The sequence below is a fragment of the Ostrea edulis genome, chromosome 6 (genome assembly GCF_947568905.1).
Source record: "Ostrea edulis chromosome 6, xbOstEdul1.1, whole genome shotgun sequence".
In the NCBI taxonomy this organism is placed as follows: Eukaryota; Metazoa; Mollusca; class Bivalvia; order Ostreida; family Ostreidae; genus Ostrea; species Ostrea edulis.
The window spans coordinates 35,453,876-35,478,688 of NC_079169.1; the positions used below are offsets into that span (position 1 = coordinate 35,453,876).

General features: G+C 34.0%; 1 protein-coding gene and 1 long non-coding RNA gene across 6 annotated transcripts in view; one reads left to right on the forward strand and one right to left on the reverse strand.

Annotated features, from left to right (window-relative positions):
* LOC125683043 (fibrillin-1-like) overlaps positions 1-24,813 on the reverse strand; it is a 28,266-nt gene continuing 3,453 nt past the window's right edge. For all 5 annotated transcript variants that reach the window (XM_056139421.1, XM_056139422.1, XM_056139424.1 and 2 more), the window contains exons 7-24: positions 24,218-24,373; positions 23,591-23,716; positions 22,687-22,827; positions 20,119-20,253; positions 19,570-19,701; positions 19,297-19,419; positions 19,069-19,191; positions 18,362-18,487; positions 17,972-18,094; positions 17,510-17,641; positions 17,007-17,129; positions 15,829-15,960; positions 12,906-13,028; positions 12,622-12,759; positions 12,269-12,394; positions 10,747-10,872; positions 8,243-8,371; positions 1-1,406 (exon numbers count right to left, since the gene is read on the reverse strand). In XM_056139421.1, the coding sequence (XP_055995396.1) occupies positions 106-1,406; positions 8,243-8,371; positions 10,747-10,872; positions 12,269-12,394; positions 12,622-12,759; positions 12,906-13,028; positions 15,829-15,960; positions 17,007-17,129; positions 17,510-17,641; positions 17,972-18,094; positions 18,362-18,487; positions 19,069-19,191; positions 19,297-19,419; positions 19,570-19,701; positions 20,119-20,253; positions 22,687-22,827; positions 23,591-23,716; positions 24,218-24,373 (3,515 nt within the window). In that variant the 3' untranslated portion in view covers positions 1-105. The remainder of the gene's footprint in view (positions 1,407-8,242; positions 8,372-10,746; positions 10,873-12,268; positions 12,395-12,621; positions 12,760-12,905; positions 13,029-15,828; positions 15,961-17,006; positions 17,130-17,509; positions 17,642-17,971; positions 18,095-18,361; positions 18,488-19,068; positions 19,192-19,296; positions 19,420-19,569; positions 19,702-20,118; positions 20,254-22,686; positions 22,828-23,590; positions 23,717-24,217; positions 24,374-24,813) is intronic.
* On the forward strand, positions 13,662-20,137 carry LOC130046741 (uncharacterized). Its single transcript, XR_008795731.1, has 2 exons — positions 13,662-14,095; positions 17,924-20,137. It is a non-coding gene; the product is annotated as an uncharacterized LOC130046741 (long non-coding RNA).

Genomic DNA, 24,813 nt, shown 5'->3' on the forward strand with positions numbered 1-24,813 from the left:
TTACTCTTCATGCAGATTTATTATTGTTCGACATGAAATTGATTTCCTAGCAATTTAATAACCAGTGGAATTACAGTCAAATAACCCGATGTACATTTTCAAAATTTAAATTTTCCCTTGTCCAAGGATGTTAGCTGCAAAACCGTATCCATCGTCGTGACTATGACCATAAACCATCAGACCGAAACGGGACTTGTCCTTCGTTTCCACACGGTGACCGCCCGACTTCACATTTTTTACTGTTAAGACGACGTAATCCGTGCCTTTCACGTTAACAGTACTCTCTGATGCGACATTTGCAGAACTTATACTGTCGTTATCCAACAGCAAACTGGATCTGGAACTTTTTTGGACAATCATGACCAAATAGTTCTGCTCAAATCCTTGCGGTACGGCGATGTGATACTGATGGACATACTGATTAACTCCGGGTACCATTGTCATGTAAGGGTCTCCGTGTGAGGATCTGAATGCGGCAAGAGCAAAACTCAAAACAAGCACCTGTTGCTTGGCTTCTACCACTACTGTCTGTTTTCCTGTTACTTTGATATCAAAGTTTTGGTATGTGCCGATAGTCTTAGTACTTTTGGATTTGTCTACTGTGTACGAGAAAGTTGTGGATCCACCATGAGCAGCCACCACCCGTATCTGGGTGCCACTTCTATCAACATGTGGAGGAACAACATATACATCATCAAGGCTTTCTACAGGTGGAATTTGCTCCACCAGATGACTGCAGTAACCATAACGATTGAGTTTGTTACATCGATTTCCAGAGAAAACAGCCACAGGATTATTTGCAAAAATCATGGTGCCCGTCAGATCCCCATTATGTGCTAATTCAAAGGTCTGGTATTTATTTAAAGTGACTATAATTTCGCCCCCATCCCTATACCGTTTGCCTTGATATTCAATGGATTGTCCACTTTTGAGTTTCAGTGTCACGGTCACACGCGTTCTGTCTTTTGCAGCCGCAAATGCAATTTGGCTGTTGTAATCTGAGATACGGCTATTGTGCGGTTCTGTAGAAGGTACAATGTACTTGGTACCCAGTCTGTCTATCGGTAAGATGAGGGTACTGTCAGAGGTGAATCCGTCATGATTCAGTGCAAACACTGACGTCACTCCAGTTGTTTCCACCATTACAGCCTTGTTCTCCACTTTGAAATCATTGGCTCGAATTTCATGTGTTATCCTTAATATTTTCTGCGAATTCGGTGTCATTGACAATCTCTGATTTATCTCTGCCTTTATCTTTGATGACAATGCGCCAGAGGAAGAAACTTTGACATCTGATTTATCTACGGACGCGATATAAATCTCTGCGAACTTTGGTTTAGGTTTCGTTTCTGTTGGAGGATCAATGTTCTTCATGAAGAGTACAAGAAATTGACGTCCTCGACTACCTACAATGAGACAAAAGGTGTTATCAGTACCTTTACCAAATACTATATATAGCTGTAACGTGTATTTTCGGTAGGTATCCATTTTGTAGAATTTTGTGGATAGTAAACTTTTAAAAAAAAATTAAATTATAATTTTCTGTAAATGCAATCTCAGGAATTGGAAACACAGAGCACAGTTTGCTACAATTTAATGATCAAATACGAAAAAAATTTAACCGTAAAATATATTTAATGTAAGAAAATCGTTTAGAATCTACAGAGCATTATGAAACAAGATTACCGGGATAACAGGGGGTTACATTTCAGTACAATCGTGGGGCGACTACCAAATACAACAGATAATAGGTCTGCAGGATTATTTGTATACTCTTTAAATATGTTTTTGTACGCATAGAAAATATGTTGAATTGAATTGAACATATGTTATTGTCAAGATGTTTTAAAAAGACAAAAGGATTGGGCACGAGTTCTTGAAACTAAGAGAACACCCTCTTTTAAAAAGCAAAATACAGAAATTATATATATATATATATATATATATATATATATATATATATATATATATATATATATATATATGCAATGTGTATCATGTATGATCCACTTAAAGTATACGTTAAATAACTGTATTCCATTTCCATTCTCAATGACCGTGTAGCGTGTGACAGCGTGGCGAGAATTCCATCGTCATCGAAAGCAAGTTTTGTGACTTGCCTAGATGGTCGAGCGGTCTAGCGCGTTGATTACACGCTGCTAGGAGATTTGGTTTCGCAGGTCGTGAGTTCAACCCCGGGTAGGGGCGGAAGTGGGTATCCAAATAAAGTGAAATTTTCTGTGCTTTATATATACATAGATAGATAGATAGCTAATTAGAAAGAGTTAATAACACACAGTCAAAATAATTAAATAAAAAAGCAGGAAAATATGCAGTTCCAAAATATATTCAAATCACTAGTGCTTTCTGGATTTTAACATCCATCTTCAGGTGAATACAAACATTGAATACAACGTAGTTTATCTTAGAGACGTCTATTGTGACGTCCGGACAGTCTTTCCGAGGAAGAAATTATAGATACATAACGTCATAAAACAAAAGTTCGGGAAAGGTGACTTGATCAAAATAAGCATGAAATTTTACAGTTTAATGAAATAATTTTCTTTAGCAAGTCTCATGGACGTTGATTCTGTTTTAATTTTATAAAATGGAAATACGCTGTAGTTGCCTCAAGCACAGGTGTGAAAATATTCCCTACACGGGGTATTTCTTGTACTGGGATCGTTAATTTGTTGGCGATGGACACGCATCCTGGCTGTTTTTCGACTTGCATGACATGTGATCATTTACAGTAAAACATTGTCCGCATTTAAAAGAAATAGAAGGCCCTGTTTTCAGGAAGGGACATGTACCACACCTTGAGTCACCACATATAGAAACTGTGTATTTTTCAGGCGTTGAATTGAATTTGGCTTTTGTTAATAATTTCTTCAAGTTAAGATGGTTGTCTTTGGCTGTGGAGTAGGTCAGATTTGGGAATAATTATCTGAATTTCTAAATCACGCTCGATAACTGTAAAATTCTTCTTAGCTTCCTAAAAGATATTTATATGTTTTGGGTTGTAAGTGGTCATAAATGGTATAAGGAAAGGATCGTGGTCTTTTACTCTTGTTGTTCTAAGAGTATACTGTTGAATATTCTTTGCTTCATTTATGGCTTAAAGAATGAATGTTTCCGGATAATTCTGAGCAGTAAGAAATATTTTCCATTCCGCCAGTCTTTGGTCTTTAGTATTTATAACAATAGTGTAAATCCTTCTGGCCAAATTGTACGGGATATTCCTTTTAGTGTGTGTAGGATGACATGATATGAAATTCAAATATTGGTGTGTGTCCGTTGTTTTGTAAAATACATCATTTAGGATGTTGGTTTCATGTTTTATCACTTTGAAGTATTAATGAAGTCCATGGTAAACTGGATATTTGGATTGAGCGTATTCAACAAATTGTGAAACTTGATCAGATCTTCTTCGGATTTTTACCAAAAATAAAACAGTCATCTAGATATCTTTTCCATGAATTCCTCAGATTTTTTCCAATTTTGTCCCATTTTCCTGCTTTTATATATATGTCCAAATGTGAAAAATTGCCTCAGTGTCCGGTAATCAATCGGTAAAAAATGAAATAAAATATGACAACACGTTGTAAAACATAAGCGCTTTCAGTTTAAAGAAAATCTTCAGACGTTTTACTTTATAAAAACAAATTATGTTGTTATGACTATAAGAATATAATGACGTCAAAATACAGAGGGAGTCATTTGGAGTGTATTATTGTGATGTAATACAAGGAATTTACATTAACCTATTGGTCTAAATGAGTGAATGAAATATTTTTCTTTTTCTCTCCTTTCCACTAAATTGTCCGTGAAAAGTTTATAAAAAGGAAAAACGTTAAAATGCCCATTTCCACACACGTTTAAATGTTCACTCGGTTTTATTTTACGGTATTCCAGTACTTGAATGTGTTGCATATGTACACGAATTCTGGCTCTAAGAGTTGTTCCCGTTTCTCCGATATAGATTTGTCTACATCCGCTATATGTAATAACATTTATTAAATTTTTAGAGCCACAAGACATATCCGCATTTACGATAAATTCCTTTCCGTTGAAATTGAAAGTTTGTCCCTCCTTTATATAATGTACAAGTTCCACACCGGGGATATTTGCATCTATTGACTCGGGAATAGGATTTTCTATGAAATTTGGATTTTTTGGTTGTCTTTTACTGTTAATGAATTTGTAATTTCGGAGGACATGTACGAATGCCCAGAAGGCTCATTCGAGATTCAAAATTCGAAATGCGAGATTCGAAATTCAAAATCCAAATTAACCAATGAAAATGTAGGTCACGATAGATTAAAGGTTAGAGGGTACATGGATATAAACTTACAATATGACAGAAAGCTTATTCTTCTAATGCATGTATGTTTACAAAGCAACGAAACTTTTCTTCTAAAACTATAAATGTTTAGATGTATGCTTAGCATGCAGACAGGCCCGTAGAAGGCGGGAAGGGAAAGGGACAGAAAACTTGTTCCAGCTCCCACATATTAATTCTGCACTGTATGGGATAACCAGGTCAAATAATGACGAATACACCTCATAATATACCTTAAAGTGAAATCGTATATGAAGCCTATTAACCGATGATACCACTCCAACAATTGATTCTAGTTTGATTTTTTTCAGTTATCTATATATAAACAATGGAGGAAATTCGAAACATTAATATATATTTATCTCGGATCTAAGTTGTATCTTTTTTCTTTTTTTAAATACACTTTTAGGCTCCGTGAAGCTTACCTACATGCGTGATAACGACAGAATACTAATCTATCCACGTTTTAAAAGTTATCTTATCCATTGATTCATATTATATCAGCCTACGTACCACAGGAACCGGTAATTTTGTCTGTAATATAATAATAGTAGGGGTGTATACTATATCACTTCCTAATATTTATTAGGGGGTGATACAGTATGGAACCCTGCTATTACTATTACGGACAAAATTACCGGATCCTGAGATTATACATACATAAACATAGAATATACATGTACAGTATGAATCAATGGGACAAGCTCTTTTTTTAAGTGGATAAATTAGTGTTCTGTGGTAGCTTCCTAAAACACACATATATATATATATATATATATATATATAAAGCACTAAATAATCACAACTAGGTACTGAAAATTTTCGCCCCAGCCCGGGGTCGAACCAGCGACGTACGGCACCCACCGCCTAGCAAGATTGTCAAACCAGTGCGTAAGTCCACTCGGTCACAATGACTTCCCTAAAAAAGGAAGCTTTGTTATGCTCCTAAAGCGCTACTTATACACACTGATGCAATCCCACACAGTCGCTGTGTCATTCAGTGTTTAAGATATTTTATAAGGAGAGTGGATCTCTCGATGCAATTGTATAGAATATTTAATATAAAGCACAAACAAACAAATATAACACCCAACCTTACGTTTACCCCTAGGATCTAAACGATACATGTGATAATCAATTAATTAATATATAAAGCACTAAATAATCACAACTAGGTAGTGCTTTATACATTAATTAATTGATTTTCACATGTATCGTTTATATATATATATATATATATATATATATATATATATATATATATATAAATATATATATATATATAAAGGGACAAGATAGACGAGAGAGAAATAATTATTCATGATTCTAATTTCCTACATTGTTTACACCCATGCGCATATAATTAATGAACAGGTGAGGAAGATATTTGTACAGGCATCTGAAGGATGGAGACTACCCCCCCCCCCCTTCTGATTTTTTTCTGCGGCGATATATTCTCCAAAATGTGTGGATTCCTTGTCTATCCCATCCCCATTTCGAGATATATATATATATATATATATATATATATATATATATATATATATATATATAATCGTTTCACGCGCTTTTTTTTGGTAAGCTTTAATAGAGATTGGCCTTCTACCGGAATACAATTTGTAATTACCAGTAGAAGGCCAATCTCTAAAGCTTAGAAAAAGGGTGAAACGTTTATATAAATCGAATTTGGGATAGGATAGACAAGGAACCCACACATTTCAGAGAAATTATCGCCGCAAATAAAAATCAGAAAAAGGGGGGATGGGTGTTGGTAGTCGTGTCGTTACTTCAGGTGCCTGTGGATATTTGGTCAAACATTTGGTGGTTTGTTCCCAGTTAGTTTTCCCATCCCCATTGCCGGCCGGTTATGGGTCTGGTTAAATACTCGATAATCAAAACCGGTAATTACATTGTAATTTTTCCTTCATACATGTAGTTCACAGGTGCTTGGGGTCACCCCCCCCCCCCCTCGAATAAGCTACATGAGTTGAGTTATAAGTATGTTTATTGAACATCTCTTTAATGCATATAAACAATGTCTTGCATACCCCAAAAGTCCAAAATAAATCAAAATAAGCCCTTTTTATAAATACCCTGAGTAGGTATTAACGGTAATTTTCAAAGAAATTCAGAGAAATTTTCAACAAAAATAATTAAATCAACTATCGTTGTAGGCTATTCGGGTAGTAATGTGGGGGGGGGGGGGGTTGAACCCATGCACCTGTGTCATTGTTAACTCAAACATGTATAGTTATCTTCATGTAAAATAAATCATAAGAATAGGATCATATATGATCATTCAAGCAGAAAAAAAATGGTATGCGGGTAAACCTATAGATTAATCTAGAATCAGAATCCATTGCTACGGGGTGTCATCAGTTAATATGATTTATATAACCTTCGATTCCATTTCAATTCAAGTGTACTATTTGAGATGTATCCGACCTGGTTCCACTCCACCCCCACCCCGCTTTCTATGAACCCGACTTTCTACAGGCCTGTTTGCATATAATGACATGATTTATAATGCTAAAATATTGCCCATGATTTGAATCAGTGGGATAAGATATTTTTTAAAACGTGGATAGATTAACATTCTGTCGTAATGAAACATTTAGTTAAGCTTCCTGGAACCTAAAACAATGTAAAAAGGACACAGATCGGAGAGAAATATTTATTCATGGTTCGAATTTCCACTATTGTTTGTATATAATACACAAGTACTTAACCCAAACGCCCACAGCTATGGGCCTGTCTGCATACATGCTATGCATACATTATATACCATTTATAGTTTTAAAAGAAATGTTTCGTTGTTTGGTAAACATATTAGAGGAATAAGCTTTCTGTCATATTGTAAGTTTATATGCATGTACCCTCTACCCTTTAATCTATTGTGACCTACATTTTGATTGTTGAATTTCGAAATTAGAATCTCGTATTCTGAATTTCGAATCTCGTATTTTGAATTTCAAATCTCAAATTCTCTGGGCTTTCGTAGACATGTGTTATTTTTCCATCTGATTTCAGAATATTTTCAAGTTGATGAACTACAGGACATTTTACAACGTGTTGTCATATTTTATTTAATTATTCACACACACACACACACACACACACACACACACACACACACACACATATATATATATATATATAATATGCATCTATCCGAATAATGGTATCACGGTTCATTTCGTACATGAAGAAGTTGATACATTAATATAGATCAATGTTTATGTGTACAAATTATTACTGAATTTCATCTAAACAATACAAAACCCTAAAAATAAAACGTTTGCATTGAATGAAAAATACAATAATGCCCCCCCCCCCCAACTTGTAGGTCAAGATGTTGAATAACTTGAATCTATACTATAGAAGGATGGTTTACCTATTAAATGGATCCTCAAATTCAAAAATACAGTAAACCGGTTGTTTCACCTCAGGCATAAACTTTGGTTATCTACCGCATAGGTATGCAGATAATTTCAGCGCGATATATTTTGGCGGACAATATGTTCCAAAAAATGATAAGCATTGTAATGTTAATTACTCACCTGAAAAACATTCTACAGTCGTCAAAAACGTAAACAAAACCCAGTAGTTTATCAAACAGATGTATCTTTTTTGCACAAATACGTATTTGCATTGCTGACAGAATTAGGTGCAATTATAACTATCAAACATGGGGCGGTGTGAATTTAAATCGTTCAACCAAGCAAAAAGTATTATCTCGAGTGGAAAAACTGCTCTACCGTATTCAAATTGCTATAAATATTAAATATTTGAATACGACAGGACAATTACACACAAATAGTGACGCTGAATTACACCTTCTGTGACCTTACGCGCACAAACAGCAACTTTGTAAAAGGTAATTTAAAGGCGAATACTTACCGGTGCACGTTTTTCCATTTCCAAAGAAACCAAAGAAACAATCACACGAATAAGTCCCTCCTACTGACAGATCCGTGCACTTAGCGTATTTACTGCAGTCATCTCGTCCCTCCTTACACGATTTAATGGCTGGAAAAAATTCACATCACATCCATTAAACAACCGAGTTCGCGTTTATTATTAAGATATCAGTTATATGAATGGAATATAATAGGATTTTAAACAATGTTTTGTATGGAACCAGATACTACATTATATTTCAAACTCTCCATTACAGTATTTTTCTTTGTTCCGTGGTAAATTAATTTCAATCAACTAAAACTAGATATCAGTACCTAATGAAAGGTGAAGATAACGAACAGTGTATATGTTTAAACAGTTTTCAAGAGAATTAAATGTAAGGAAACTATCGATACATGTATTTGCTAAGTCTTTTCAAATTACAGAGCATCTACTTACTAGCATACTTATAGTCGTCTTATTTCAAATAAAATACAACAATCGCTGTTAAATCAAGAATGACATAATCTAAAACTCGTAAAATGTTATATAAGACTTTTTACAATGTAATACCAGTTCCATGCAATGTTCAAAAGGATGTGGCCATGATGTTTGGGGGGAAAATGATGATAAAAGGTGAAGATAACGAACAGTGATTAATCTCATAACTCCTACAAGCAATACAAAATAGATAGTAGGGCAAACACGGACCCCCGGATACACCAAAGGTGGGATCAGGATGCATTCCCTGTCGACCGGTCACACCCGCCGTGGGCCCAATATCTTGATCAGGTAAACGGAATTTACTGTAGTCGAAATCAGTGTGCCAAGGACGGCCTAACAATCAGTATGGAACACGTCAGACAGCATTTGACCCAATGATAGGTTGTATTGGAAAACTAGATCGTTATAACGACCATAGAATTTGCGAAATGCTGACTTTAAACGAGAGTGTTGAAACCCATGCACCACCAACTTGTTTGCCAGTAGCCTGCCTCGATTTGAACAAAGACCATACGCAGAGCAAGTTCTTTCATATCGAATCATTTGAGAGACATAATCACCATATGCAGATGATAATGGAATATTGCTACATAAATGAAAATATATATCTAAGTATGAAACAGAGGTGGACGACTTTGGTGTCTTATATTTCGAGATCACAGGGATATATCGAATTGATATATGAATGAAAGTTATTATTGTTAATAGATAAAACATCGTCGTTATATCTAAATGTCGAATAAGAGGCCACAGCAAGAGATTTTTTCTTCTCACGTAGAAGTTTTTGAATAAATTATGTTTCATGGGAATACAAAAACAGGTCAGCTAACAAAGGAGCTCAATTCGTGCCCATGGGAATTCTAACAGACTAATAAATCTAATAGTCTCTATTCGTGCCCATGGGAATTCTAACAGACTAATAAATCTAATAGTCTCTATTCGTGCCCATGGGAATTCTAACAGAATAATAAATCTAATAGTCTCTTAAATGAAATAATTACATTAATCATTTGTTTTCATTTACATGGGATATGAAAAAATAGAAATATGAGATCAAAATAGTGGATAGTCCGTTCTTATGTTAGAGTACAACATTAATTACAGAAATATACTTTTGATTTTGTAAGCAAAGGGATGTTGTAACTGTTAAAAGGTATATACTTTATTAACCAATATCCTAATCAATCAATAGTACATTATCATTTGAAGGTTTAGGAGTACATTCTCCACCGAAAAATTTGAATGCACATGCGGATCTTTTTATTTTGATATTTGTTTATGACACACAACATACTTGTAAATAACATATCAATTATTTGAAGAAAAGACACTTTTTGTAACTGATATCATGCAAGGCTGAAGGTTTCTTTCTCGATCACTAAAATCACAATTCATAATTGTTGCATTTTATATTTTGTATTTGGGTTTTAGTTTTTGAGAAATAAACTACAGCAGATGTGATATTGTATATTACCTGTCTCAATTATTTCAGAGAAATAAATGCTTCCTTGTACTGATTTTTACACGCTTTTCAATATCATATTCAGATCCTTTTTTAATTTAATCGTTCTACGTAAAACTTACTTCTCATATTTCTCTTCATGTAAATGTAAAAAAAAAACCAAAAAAACAACAACAAAAAAACAAACAAAAAAAACCCAGTGATCAATCTCATTAATTCTATAAATATAAAAAAACAGACGTTTAACCATTAGAATTATTGTGGGAAAAAAGTCAAGAACTAATTGACTATACTTTTTTCAAACTGTAAAAAATATACAGTAGAAAAGCTCTCAGAAGAAGTTTGTCAGTAAAACACCATCACAAGAGGATAAAAAGTGACATTAATAATGCCATTTTAAATTTATCCATCTAGAAAAAGTTAATTTAAGTGATAGATATACTGAGGATTTAATGACAACTAAATTACTTGTATCATGAGTTTTGTTTGCATCGTTGAGTTGAAAGAGTATATCCCATTTAAGATAGGAAATGCTTACCTGTACACGTGAACCCATCCCCTGTGTAGCCTGTTTTACATCTACATCTAAAGGAACCAATCGTGTTGTCACACCAGGCATGGGGTCTGTGGCAGTTATGTGTGTTTTCCTTGCATTCATCGATGTCTTGGTAAAGGGAAAGACAATATATTGATTAATTTTTAAAATATCAACGAATAAGGAACATTTTCATTATTACTTGTCGTGTTTTCACTCCTTTTTATATTATCGAAATTCCTTTACAACCGCGAAGTAAAGTGTAAGGCCACTGTGTATAATTGCGGAAGTGATTTTCTATTGTAAATTCTTTGGCAAGTAAACTGCAAATGCTAACAGAAGGCATATTGAAAGTAGTTTTCCTAGAATTGAAATATTGCGAACAAGCATGACCTTCACTATCATTTGACATTTTCATAAACATAGCTCAATATCATCATGAAAAGAACTCTTTTTATTGATGTCTTAAAGTGTTGCACGTGGATAGCCTCCACTGCCCATGTATAATTGGATATTTTTTCAATTCGTTGTTAAAGTTTAAAGATTCAATTGTTTGATGTACAAGTGATAAAATTATGCCCTTCTCTTTATAATCATAACTCTGATTTACTTATACATCATATGCATTAAAATTGTCAATCACATACGAGAATAATCACAAGTTTTTTTTATACTCCTACTATAGAGACAATTATGACATGCATTTCCTAATACAGTAAAACTCTGATATAGCGAATTTCTGGGGACCGTCTATAAAAATTCGCTATAAGCGTAATTCGTTATATGTTTATAGCGAATTCATAATTCAAATATAACGAATTCGTTATAAAACCGATTTCTTCTACATGTATAACAGTTATATAAGAAAGCAGCAATCGATATACTTGCGTTTGTATTGTCTTTAAGAGAAATGAAGCCTATATATTTTCGAGAAGAAATATTTTTATACAAGAAATATACACATTGATTTATATATGATAATTTATCTTGTTGGATTATTAAGTCATGCAAGAACATGTCGAAAGAGAAATGTCAACACAATTTTGCGCAATACATGCAACTGTCATTTACTTGTTGTTTTACACAAATAAAGGAGTGTACGAAAAAAGAAATGCAATCAAACTTCAAATTTAATTAACGAGAATAGTAAACAATACCGACAATATATTTCCTAAACGTATGTGTAAGTATTGTTTTGCGTTAACAACCTTTTTTCAAAAAATACAAACGGAAATTTTGTAATAAGTGTGAATCCTTTATGTCAATGGAAAACGATTGTTAAAAATCACAAAGAGTTTAAAATGAAAAAAATAAATTTGTTATAAAAGGTGATTTTTGCATTCAATTTTAATTCAAGGGGAATAGGAATTTACTTCGTTATATCCGTAATTTCGCTATATCCGTTTCGCTATATTCGAGTTTTACTGTATCACTTCACAGTTTTAGCTTCACCACTGAAAACTTTCTTCTGCTAATTCCCTTCTTATATTGAACACTTTAGTTGTCTTCTATTCCCTAGTCTCACCTCTGCATATGTAGCCGTCTCCTCGGAATCCTTTCTTACACTTGCAGGTGAAGCTCCCAATCGTGTTAGAACATTCGGCATGTGGACGATGACAATTGTGCGTATTGCTTGTACACTCGTTGATGTCTTTAAAACAGAGGTTAATGTCATAAAGACTTTTCCAGTCATAAGAAAACAAAACGCAACTGTCTAGAAAGAGTTCTCAGTATATGCAATACCAAGAGTCACTTATTTAGAATTATATTCTTCTAGCGGACGCATTCGTTTATTAACTCGTTTTTTTTTATCACATGATGAAATGTACAATGCTTTTGTAAGCTATAGACGTTTTACTCTACAAAACATTTTCTTACCGCGACAGGTATGTCCATTTCCAGCAAATCCGGTGTTGCATTTACACGTGAACGATCCGATTGTATTGGTACAATTTGCCCGTTTCGGTGAATTCCGTTTATCACATGTGTGCGTCCCTCTTGTACACTCATTAATATCTGATGTAATAGAATCGTAGATGTCTTAGAATTTCTTCTCTAATTCAATTACAATAAGCAACTATAAGCTTACTCAGAACATAAGAATGCCTCAAATCATATTTTTGACTATGTAAAAGAGAAAGAAGAGTGTAGTATCATTTTACCTGTGCATGTAAATCCGCTTCCTTCAAAACCAGTACGACATGAACAATTGTAGGACCCAATTGTGTTAGTGCAATCAGCTCGGCTGTGGCATTTGTCTGTCCCTCTCTCACACTCATTGATATCTAGAACAAATTGTAATTCGCATATTAAGTATCTTGACATTGATGGTATAAAGTGAACACTAGATGGTAGGGGGAAGGCCGACAGAAATCATTTTTAGTCTGATAAAGGAAATGGATGGAGTTAAGATCAATGAACAAAACTGATGAAAAACATTGTGTAGTGGATAATTTAAGTAAAGACCTTATATGTAACTCAAAAGGAAGAGTATCAAATGATTTACATATATATATAGATAGATAGATAGATAGATAGACAGATAATAGTTAATTTTCGCAATGATCGGTAAAAGTGTAGGTAAAAAATAGAAATGAAACACGAAGACGTTTAGTAAAGCTTTAGCGCTTTCATTTCAAATCTTCAGAAGCTTTACATATATATATATATATATATATATATATATATATATATATAAACACATATTTCAGGTTGTCTGCAAATATGTGTATTTATCTAATCATTATTTACGATAGTATTCGAATCAACGTATGATTTACTATATGTATATATATAATAATAGTAAGCCCATCTCTGTTATGTTTCAATCCGGAAACTTTGTTTCGGAATTATAACTCATCACGGGTGCACTCGGCAATTACGCATCCCAACTTCCTTCTTTTCCATTCAGCATCCAACGAAGAAGGTCGGTCAAATTTTGGGGAAGACAAATTTTTTAAATATCTTTTACTAAATAAGGAAGAAGTTGTTCAAATTTCAAAATCAGTAAGATTAATCATGTTAGATGATAATTTTACAATGTAATCACTACGATGGCTTTTACAATTTGAGGATTTGAACAGATTTTAATGTTAGCACAAGTGGAAGGTACTGGTGGTTTGTAACTGCGTCACTTATACTTGACTTCTCATACGTGCTATTAGAAATTACATAGATTCCTTTTATTTCAAATTGATGTAAACATGCTGCCGGTACGACAAAAACGAGTAAGCAGAAAACCAACGAGGGAGCGGTGCCCAATCCCAGGTACAAAGGGAGCCGTCGGTTCCGCAGGGTGGAATAACCAGCGACGAAATACCGTCCAGTAATGCAGTCCAGCCCTTTGAGACAGGTACAAATACACTTCTGTCACAGGATTGGGGTTTTACCCCCATGCCAGTAAATTCAGTGCAATTTTCATTGGGGCATAACGTTAATGAAGTGACCAGACAGAAAATTGTAGAGGGAAAATATATAGACCTGGCTCTGTTGTTTAAAAAATCAAATATTGAAGACTCGGTTAGCGAGAGAATTTTTCTGATTGGGAATGATGGTCAGATGCATAGTAAGCTAAAGAATACTCTTAAATTTAAATCTACTGAAAAATGGACGGACGCTTTTTTCATTTATTTGAGTGTGTTCACATCTGTCCATACAAGTAAATACCAGGACATGCCCAAGTACATGGATGATGTACGTATGGGAACTGGTAGGTCCTCTGGGTGGAAAATATATGATGAGCAGTTTCGGCTCAAATTAGCAATGGATCCCACCAAATCGTGGTCAGCCATAGACACAGAATTGTGGGTTATGTATATGGTTGGGGGTCATAACATAGCACTTGCAGGAGTACAGGGGGTAAATAAGTGTTACATGTTTAACTTTCAGGGATTTTGTGGTAGGAAACATTGCACGTATGCTCACCTTTGTATTAAATGTAGCCCAGAGCATGCAATGACAAATTGCCCCCTTGCTGTCAATGTTAACAAACAAGCTCCTTCTTTCAGTCCTAAACAACCTTTACGACAGGGGCCCCAACAAGGGGGTCGACCAGCACACAAGATCCCGCAAAAGTACCCTCGATTTGCCGCACCCAGGCCTCTGGGAGCTCGGTTCAACTCCTATCAGGGTCTCTAATTTAGCACAGTATCTGCACCAATATCCAATCAGGCATATGGCAAAGGAAATATTACATGGGTTTACTTATGGCTTTAAGTTGAATTATACAGGTCCTCGAACTTTCACGTTTTCGGACAATTTGAGGTCAGCTAGTCAATTTAAAAATCAGTTACAGGAAAAAATCCTTAAAGAAGTTAAAGAGCAAAGGATAATGGGCCCCTTTTTACAACCTCCTATGTCTAATATGCATATTTCACCTATAGGGCTTGTTTCAAAGTCAAGTGGTGGTTGGAGGATGATTACACATCTGTCGTACTCTCCATCAAATTAGGTTTTTAAAAAAGCACAGTGTCCGGTATAAAATATTAAAAGAAATGTAACGCCTGAGGATTATAAAATGAAAGTGCTTGTGTTGAAATTTTAACTTTGTGTACTGTTTATTCTATTTTTTTAAATATATATATATATATATGTATATATATACAATCCAACAACAATCTACATCCAAAGTGTCGGATCTAATAGATTTATGATGCGAAATATGTGTTCCTATTTCTGAAATATGAAAAAACAATTCGCTTTGAAAACAAATACAGTTGTATTTATTTAAAGATGTCAATAAGTAGCGACATCAGCCATATTTTGAGGATTCTCGTCCTCAGGGTATTATTAATACAACACATTACATGTTCTGGTTTGTTTTGTTTGTTGCAGTGTTTGTTATTTTACGATGCGAAAATTACTTCCCTCATGTACAGAATTAAATGCAAAATTATCTGCAGTTTCGACTCAAAATAAAATGTCTGAAAATTGTTTCCATGTTAACTGAAAATTAAGTATAGCAAATTTGTACTCAATTTCCAGAAAATGCAAATGTAGGAATACTTCTAACGCATTTATGATTAAGAGGGAGGAGGAGGAGGAGTTAGTTACAAGGAAAATAAATGACTATGTAACATGACTTACCTCTGCATACAAATCCATTTCCTTCAAATCCTGTGTTGCATTTACATGTGTACGATCCGATTGTATTTGTACAAGTGGCGTATCCTGTTTTTTTGTCACACTTATCTGTTCGTCTTTTGCATTCATCAATGTCTTTAAAAGTATAAATTTGATACAATCATTTGTTTTTCCTTCTTGATACTTATCTAATTTGATAATTTATATTTCGATTTGACCTTTCACCTTACAAATCGGAATGATGTATTCAGAATTGAAATACCATGGTTTGATCTAACTGATGAGACCTATACTTTATGGATTTAAAAAAAGACTTTTTCATTACCAAATGAATCGAAGAATAACTTCATCATGGAAAATGTGTATCTATCACTTAAAAGGACTCACTAATGATTTTCGCCAAAAGTTTGTTTTTCACTTTTAATAATCAAAATCTACAGTCTAATATGTTTAAAAGGTCTCACAAAAATTAAGGTCATGCATTACCATAGACGCTCATTGTAGAAAATCCATTATTTGTTTTGTAAACAAAACTTGCAGTATGTTATTGTTTACAAAGTTTTCAAAAGCAATGAATATCGATCTAAGTTTATTATATCTATCACATATCAAGTATTCTTTAAGTAAAATGTGTCATCTAAAAGTTAGATTTGTGACTGTGTAACATTAGGATGCTTCAAAGTACAAAACCAACAATTCAATGCTTTGTTTTCAAACATAAAAATAATCGAGTCTTTGTTTACATAACACAGAGGTAGGATAAAATACTGCTGTTATCCTTGCATTCAGAAGGTCCACATTTTGGTGATCAACATTAAATGAGTTATATTTTTAATATCTGACATCAAAATAAAAATAAATCCAAAAAGGTGAAGCAGTCCCTTTAATATCAACACAGGTAAACAAACATATACCGACAATTCACTCCTCCGTAGTCAAATGTTACGCTGCAATTTTTCCACGCGAAATCGAAACGTTTCAAATAAAAAGGAATTAGATAGCATTAGAAATCGGTATGCTATATCTTTTGCAATTCCAAAAACTTTACGGGTATGACAGTGTATGATATAAACATTTGTCTATGCAAATGTAAGTTATGATTTATTGTGGAAAAGTTTAATGGGTATAAGTTTCAAAGATTTTGAAATGTGGTATGTAAGAAATACTATTGTAACACTCACCAACACACTCTGTGCCTCTCAGTTCAAATCCTGTATTACATACACACTTATAGGATCCTATAGTGTTGACACAATGAGAATGTCCTCTGCACGCGTGTATTCCCAGAGCGCATTCATCGATATCTGAAAATGACAATACCAATACCAATTCTTTACTATTAATCATTAAGATAGTACGGCACCCTTTTCTCAAATTACCTTATTTTGCTTCTTTATTATTTGGTGTGCATTCTGTCAAAAAATATTTTCGTTTGCTGTTTCATTGTAAGGAGTAGATTTAACACCATATGAAGACAAATATCTCAGTAAATTGTGATACAATGGCGACATAACTGTACAATGATTACCTATATAGTGGAAATATCAATATTTTCATGTAACATGGATTCAGGATATGATGCCCGCAATATCCAAGCGACACAAACACACATTAAGATATAGAGCCACAACAATGTGACGATACAGAAATTGTTGTATGATATATAAAGTAATTCTACACATACCTATGCATTTATTTCCCTTGTACTCATATCCTTTCTTACAAGAACACCTGTAGGATCCAATGGTGTTAGTACACACTCCCGGTTTAGGTCTCGGACAGTTATTATCTGCTTCTTGTAGGCATTCATTGAAATCTGTAATATGACCAAACGCGAACTGAATTGAACGGAGATAAATGATGTGGAACGAATGTAGATCTAGTGTAGTTCATTTGATAGACTCCTGCTCTATCCAGGGGTCCGTGTTTGCCCTATTCCTAAATTTGTTTCGATATAGGAATTACGAGATTAATCCCTGTTTGTTTTCTTTTTTCTATATTTCATAGAAGAATTCATTTTGAGAAGTGGTCTTTTTCCTCTTTCAGATTTGAAGCTTTGTATATTAACGAGATTTATAAAATTAATTTTCTTTTTCAGGATATATAGAACTTTCTTTTTTCATGATGTATACAACTTAAGTCTTACCTGTACAATTCATCCCGTCTCCTGTGAATCCCTTGTTACATCGACAGGTGCACGATCCCCAGATGTTAGTGCAGGTGGCGTATTTAGAACAGGGATGTGTGTTTCTTAAACATTCGTTGATGTCTACATAATATTGCATTACTGACTTATAACGATTATAATAGTAAAACCAGGATTTTTTTTTTTACGTTAATCTCGTTTCATTTTAATGGAAACTTGTTTATGAATTTCATTTAGGAAAAACGTGTTTAAGTATGACGCATTTAACAATAATCATGAAAAATAGAAATATCCATTCAAATGATTAGGTACTTGCGAAAAGAAACACACTGAAAATTGTAAATCTATAATAGGTATCTAACATTAATATCTTAGAGGTTTGTTATATACCTCTACAATCATTGTTGAGTGGTTCGAACCCAGCATTACACAGACAGCGAAAAGATCCGATGGTGTTTTTACATGTTGTGTAAGTGTCGTTGCAGTTGTCTGTACGTAGTTTGCACTCATCGATGTCTAGTCACAAATATCAAAATAACATTTAAGCAAAATTTATAATTGATATCATCAATAGTATGAACAGAATTAGTATTTAATTGATGGTGTGTATTTCTCATTTCAATAATTCGGTATATTGTTATATTTACTTCAAGAAAAAGGTACTCCTTTGTAGATATGAAAACCAACATTTGTTACATTACGTTTCATATCACAGTGGTTATCATTATACTTTGAATTGCAACACAATTGCAACATAACTGAGTAATGTACCAGTGCATACTGAAAATATGGATACTTTCCTATGATAAAGTGATGGTGTGGGAATAACTCTTTTGTGGAAGTAACTAATACAAAAATAAATTAGAATTGAATTAACCTTGTTTACTTTTAATCTAGAATCCTAGATAAATGTTTGAACATTTACTGTGCATTTCTTATTGGCATGTGTCTATGGTATTGATAAATAAAGGACTACATGTATGCTTATCATTTATCTAAACATTTCCGATGGAAATAATTTTTTCGATCCTCTAATCATCGCAAAATTTACATAGATTTCCACATTTACAGCACCAGTAGAATTTATTTGTGCATACCTTTGCAATCTACTCCATTTCCTGCAAATCCTAAATTACATTTGCACGTAAAAGAGCCTATGGTGTTGGAACATGTAGCCTCCGCGTCACAGTTGTGTGTTCCCCGCCTACATTCGTCTATGTCTGTGCAAGAAGATAGGCGTTTATAGTGTATATAGTATGGATCTTCTGAACGTACATATTCAACATATATTTTATGATAGATAAAACAAGAACATTTGAAAATACCTCTACACATTTGTCCAGAACCTTCGAATCCGATTTTGCATTCACAGATGTATGAACCCACAGTATTTGTGCACTTGGCATTCGCATGGCAGTTGTGTGTACCCAAGAGACACTCGTTGACATCTGCAAGGGTGTTATTCCAAAGACGGTTAAAATCTTACACAAATTGGTCAAAATGCGTGTGATTGGAATCTTTGAATTTGTAGTTCTAATGATGAAACAATGTAACCAAAACGATTTAAGAACGTATTTGATTTTATAAGAACTACTGACCAACACAGCTTTTCTTGTCCGCTGCCAATGCATAACCTTTGGGACAAGTACATCGGAAGGATCCTGGGGTGTTTACACAAATGGCTAATTTTTTAGCACAATTGTGGGTGCCACGATAGCATTCATTTATATCTGGAGAAAAAGTATTTTTAAAGCAACACTAAAAATCCTAACATCATAAGGTAAATGTTTAACATTGACAGAATCCTACCAACATAAGGTAAATAGTTTAACATTTACCGAATCCTACCAACATAAGGTAATTAGTTTAACATTTACCGAATGCTACCAACATAAGATAAATAGTATTGAGGTAAATAATTGACAGTTTTGCCACAATGCTTCCATTAAACGACAATGACACAAAGTAGGCTCAGTTTGTATGTAGTTGTATATAAACCTACACAACATTGGATATGACATTGTTACCAGCTCATTTTCTATGTATTTGTATATAAACCTATATAACATTGGATATGACATTGTTACCAGCACAGTTTGTATGTAGTTGTATATAAACCTATATAACATTGGATATGACATTGTTACCAGCACAGTTTGGCGTTCCATTTCCTTCCCAGCCGATATTGCAGGAACAATTGTAACTTCCTACCGTATCTGTACACGTGGCTCGAGTTTTGCTTCGGTCACAACCATGCGTTCCCAGAGTACACTCATTAATATCTATCAATAGTTATCAGTAACATCAATATCTATCAATAGTTATCAGTAACATCAATATCTATCAATAGTTATCAGTAACATCAATATATATCAATAGTTATCAGGTAACATCAATATCTATCAATAGTTATCAGTAACATCAATATATATCGATAGTTATCAGTAGCATCAATATATATCAACAGTGATCAGGTAACATTGGTATCTACCAATAGTTATCAAATAACATCAAAATCTAACAACAGTTATCAGGTAACATTAATATCTATCCTTAACCCATCAATAGTTATCAGGTAACAGCAATATCTATCAATAGTTTTCAGATAACAGTTATCAGAATTACCTACAAGCTATGAATTTCAATCAATGAAAAAGTGAAGACAACACACGATACTGAAAGTCATGATAAAGGTGCACAGTAATTCTTTTATATATAAAACGTAATCAGAGAATAAAAATGGGATTAATCCAGACTAAAGAATATTTTGATCCATAATTGTTAATATGGGTTACTGAATTGTCATCAAGTGTGCTCTATCTACCCAACCGAATACATGTGATATTATGCATTTGCATTGGTCTTTAGTTAGGGGAATAGGACACCCAGAAAACGTTTCTCATAATTTTGTAAAACTATTAGCAATTGATCAATAAACGACTCTGTGACTAATGTTACATGCGTGTCTTGCATAACTATTTAAACCAAGATCGTGCAACATTTTCGAAATATAAGCCCTGTCAAAATGTATATATAAATGAAAAGGTTAAGATAACGAATAGTGATCAATCTAATTAACTCCTACAAAGAACACAAAATAGAGAGTTGGACAAACATGTACCCCTGGACATACCATAGGTGTAATCAGGTGCCTAGGAGGAGAAAGCATTCCTTATCGATCGGTCTCACCCGCCATGAGCCTTATATCTTGATCAGGTAAACATTTCATACAGTAGATTACGTTTATCCTTGGTGCAAAGCATCGTCGGAAACCGACGGTTGGTTGTTCTACGATTACCTACCGTGGGTCACAAGGCCGATATTTTCGCATAACTCATTAAAATACGTAATCTTGCGTGACCTATCGAGGACCAATGGGAATCGCCGTAAATATTCCCGGTACTCAAAGTGTCAGCTGTAATGGTGGCGCCCATGAAAGTGTTTGTGTTTTGTTGTGTCACAATCAATGATATAAAGATGAAAACTCCAGATTTGGCACCCAAAATGGCTGATTATTTTAACCAATACTTCACTTTCACACACCCCCCTTCGGAAATCTTAGATCCGCCTCTAGTATGTTTATAATCATCACTGCTTCATGGCACGTGAATAAAATCAGTCATGCATGATACAATTTAAAAATTAGATGCAAATTTGAATTAAGATATGGTCTTACAATCCCGTTCACATGTCATTTTGAGACATCAATTGTGTTTACATGCGAGAGGTGTGTTTTAGATCGAAGATTACAATTACTGGCTCAAATTGTGCCGACAACATACCTGGAACAAATTACGGTAGTACTTAATACGCAAGTAAGTTTAACATACCTATAGAAAGTGATGAAATACCAAGTCTGTTAAAAAAAAACTCATTGCTCGCGTATGATGGAACTACGAACTCGTGCTGAACATGTAGACCTGTACATAGACTCGTGCGCAGTACGATAGTAAACGCTTGGTAACACAGGCTTTTTCCTCCCCTGTCTTTATAAACACAAATACACTCTCCGCTTCAATAATGCCGATAAAGCATCTCGCTGAAAGTTTTGTAACTTGTCCAACTTAAACGTAGTCAAAATCTTGGCTTTGAAGGCATGTTTTTCTATGCTACCGAGGACTGGAAATAAGGGGCTTTTTCATTGGTTGAATATTGCAATGAGAAATGGTAAAGCAATCAATCGCATATAGAAGCCGAGACACACCTTCCAGCAAAAATACTGGCCTTGTGACCCACGGTAGGTAATCGTAGAGCGAGCGATCGTGGGTTTCCAACAATGAGTGCAAACCAGACAATGGAAAACAGATTTTTTTTTAAAATCATTCCAGTAACTATGAAACAATGCACTTCTTAGACTGTTTCATTGATGAATGTACAATGACAAACTTTTAGTTTAGCGACGAGGAGATGCTGGTTATCTTATTTTAACCACGGTACAAATTATAAAGTTAAAGAGAATTTTAGGAACAGATATAAAGTTAGACAGATATTTAGGTACAGATATGTGCGTTTATATAGGTACATGTATATAAAGGACTTTAAGTACGGATATGTGCGTTTACATAGGTATATGAGTATATATAACTTAAGGTAAAGATATATGCGTTTATATAGATATATATAGGACTTTAGGTACAGATATGTGCATTCATATAGGTATATATATAGGACTTTAGGTACGGGTATATGTGTAGATTGGTATATAATTCTCTTACTTGCACAATTTTCACCGGCTGGTGATCCAATACTCTTGAAGCCCTTCAAACATTCACATCTGTACTTGTCTTCTTTGAAATTAGGAATACATCTGGCATACTTGTGACATCTATTATCGAGTGAGAGACATGGATTGTTCCCTTGAAAAAGGTAAAAGAATTTACATGTGTATATATATGGCATGGCTGAAATAACAGCATTTATCAATCAAACGTAAAGAAAGATTTAATATACTTAATCTGAAAAGGTATACAATATAATTTCCTTTTTTTAAATTGAATTTAAAAGCTTTGAAAATCAATATTCTATAATCTAAACAAAATCTATTGATTGTTACAATAAATTATAATGCCTCTGTAAATACCATATAGTACTTTAGATTTCTATTACAGTGTACAGTATATGTCATTCAAAACATTTATGATGCTATATGTATGAGTACATACAGCAGTGAAAAATACAGATTTATAATGTAGTATTGCCAATTAACATAAACAGGGTATAAATGTAAACACTTAACTAAAAACATGGTAATGCGCCGACAAACTGTGCACCACTATACGCAACGCTCAAACAAGAAGCTATGCGTTACTGGCATGCTTTCAGATTAACGATATGCTTATCAGCAGGAGTTTACCCTAAAGTGACGACACTACTGATAAATCTTTATATTTTATATTACGTAACATAACCTTTTCTGTCAATATTGTGCAAAGAATTGGATACAAATTCCAAGTACATAAACTCTTTCATGAGAGATTTCAGTCTTGTAGACTGTCAGTCTTAACTCCTTCATGAGAGATTTCAGTCTTGTAGACTGTCAGTCTTAACTCCTTCATGACAGATTTCAGCCTTGTAGACTGTCAGTCTTCATCGTAGTGACAGATGATTATGAATACTTACAGACACATCTTACTCCATCGCCTGTGTATCCCGCATTACACGTACATCTGAAGGAACCAATGGTGTTTATGCATTTAGCATTTTTCACGTGGCAGTTATGGTTCCCCTCCAAACACTCATTACGATCTGTGGCAAAATTGCGATAAGTTCAAATATCTTCAATACAGATGATAATAAAAAAGTTTGATAAAATTTAATTAGTACAAATATTATTTAATACAAATGAAATATCATTTTACTTTAATTTTACTTTGGTGGTAAATGCTAGAAAATTCTGAAAGCTCAAAAGCTTATGTCCATGGAGGTCCTAACTGCAGGGTTGCTCAATTCCTTCTAGACCCAAACAACTTCTTTCAGACATTAACAATTTTCTGTACACCTGGAATGATTTTTCTTTTGGAGCTAATCAAATCCTTTCTACACATAGATAATCCATTTCTACTTCTAAACAAATCCTTTCTACACTTGTACAAATCCTTTCTACACCTACACAATTCATTTCTACTCTTAAACAATTCATGTCTACACCTACACAATTTCTTTTCTACACCTGAACAATTCCTTTCACATTTGGATCTTCCTTTTTTTCATCAGATCTATTCTATTGTTCCCCACACGCTGTCTTACCAACACAATTCCTCCCGTCTTTTGTTTTCCCAACGTCCTTGTATCCTTCATGACATTTACATGTGTAGGAGCCATGGTTATTTGTGCATGAAGCTGTTCTCTTCTTGGAGGAGTCACGAGCACAGGTGTCTTTTTCTAACTTGCACTCATCTTCATCTAAATAACATAGATTTACTTCATCTGAGTAACATATGATTTAGGGGAAAGAATCTTTTAATACTTTTAAGCGCGTAATTCATGAACAATGACAATCCCTTTTAATCTTATTTAAGAAATACACAAAACTGTTTAATTCCCAGTCAAAATACAGTGTACTTATTGCAAACAGTTCTTAAATCTGACCTTGTTTTTAAAAAAAATAGCTTCTATGATATGAACTATCTAAAGAAAAGGTTTACTATTTTTAAACGGCAGACTTAAAGGATTTATATAATCTGTTGTCCGTCACATTTCAGAGAAAACATGACAATCCACCGTTGAATAATTATCCTCTAATTTTGAATTTTCTTCCCAAATTAAACAACAAATAACTTGACCTGTTACACAGGATAATGACTCCTGTTTTAGTATGGTAAGGTTATGGTTGTACTTGTAGG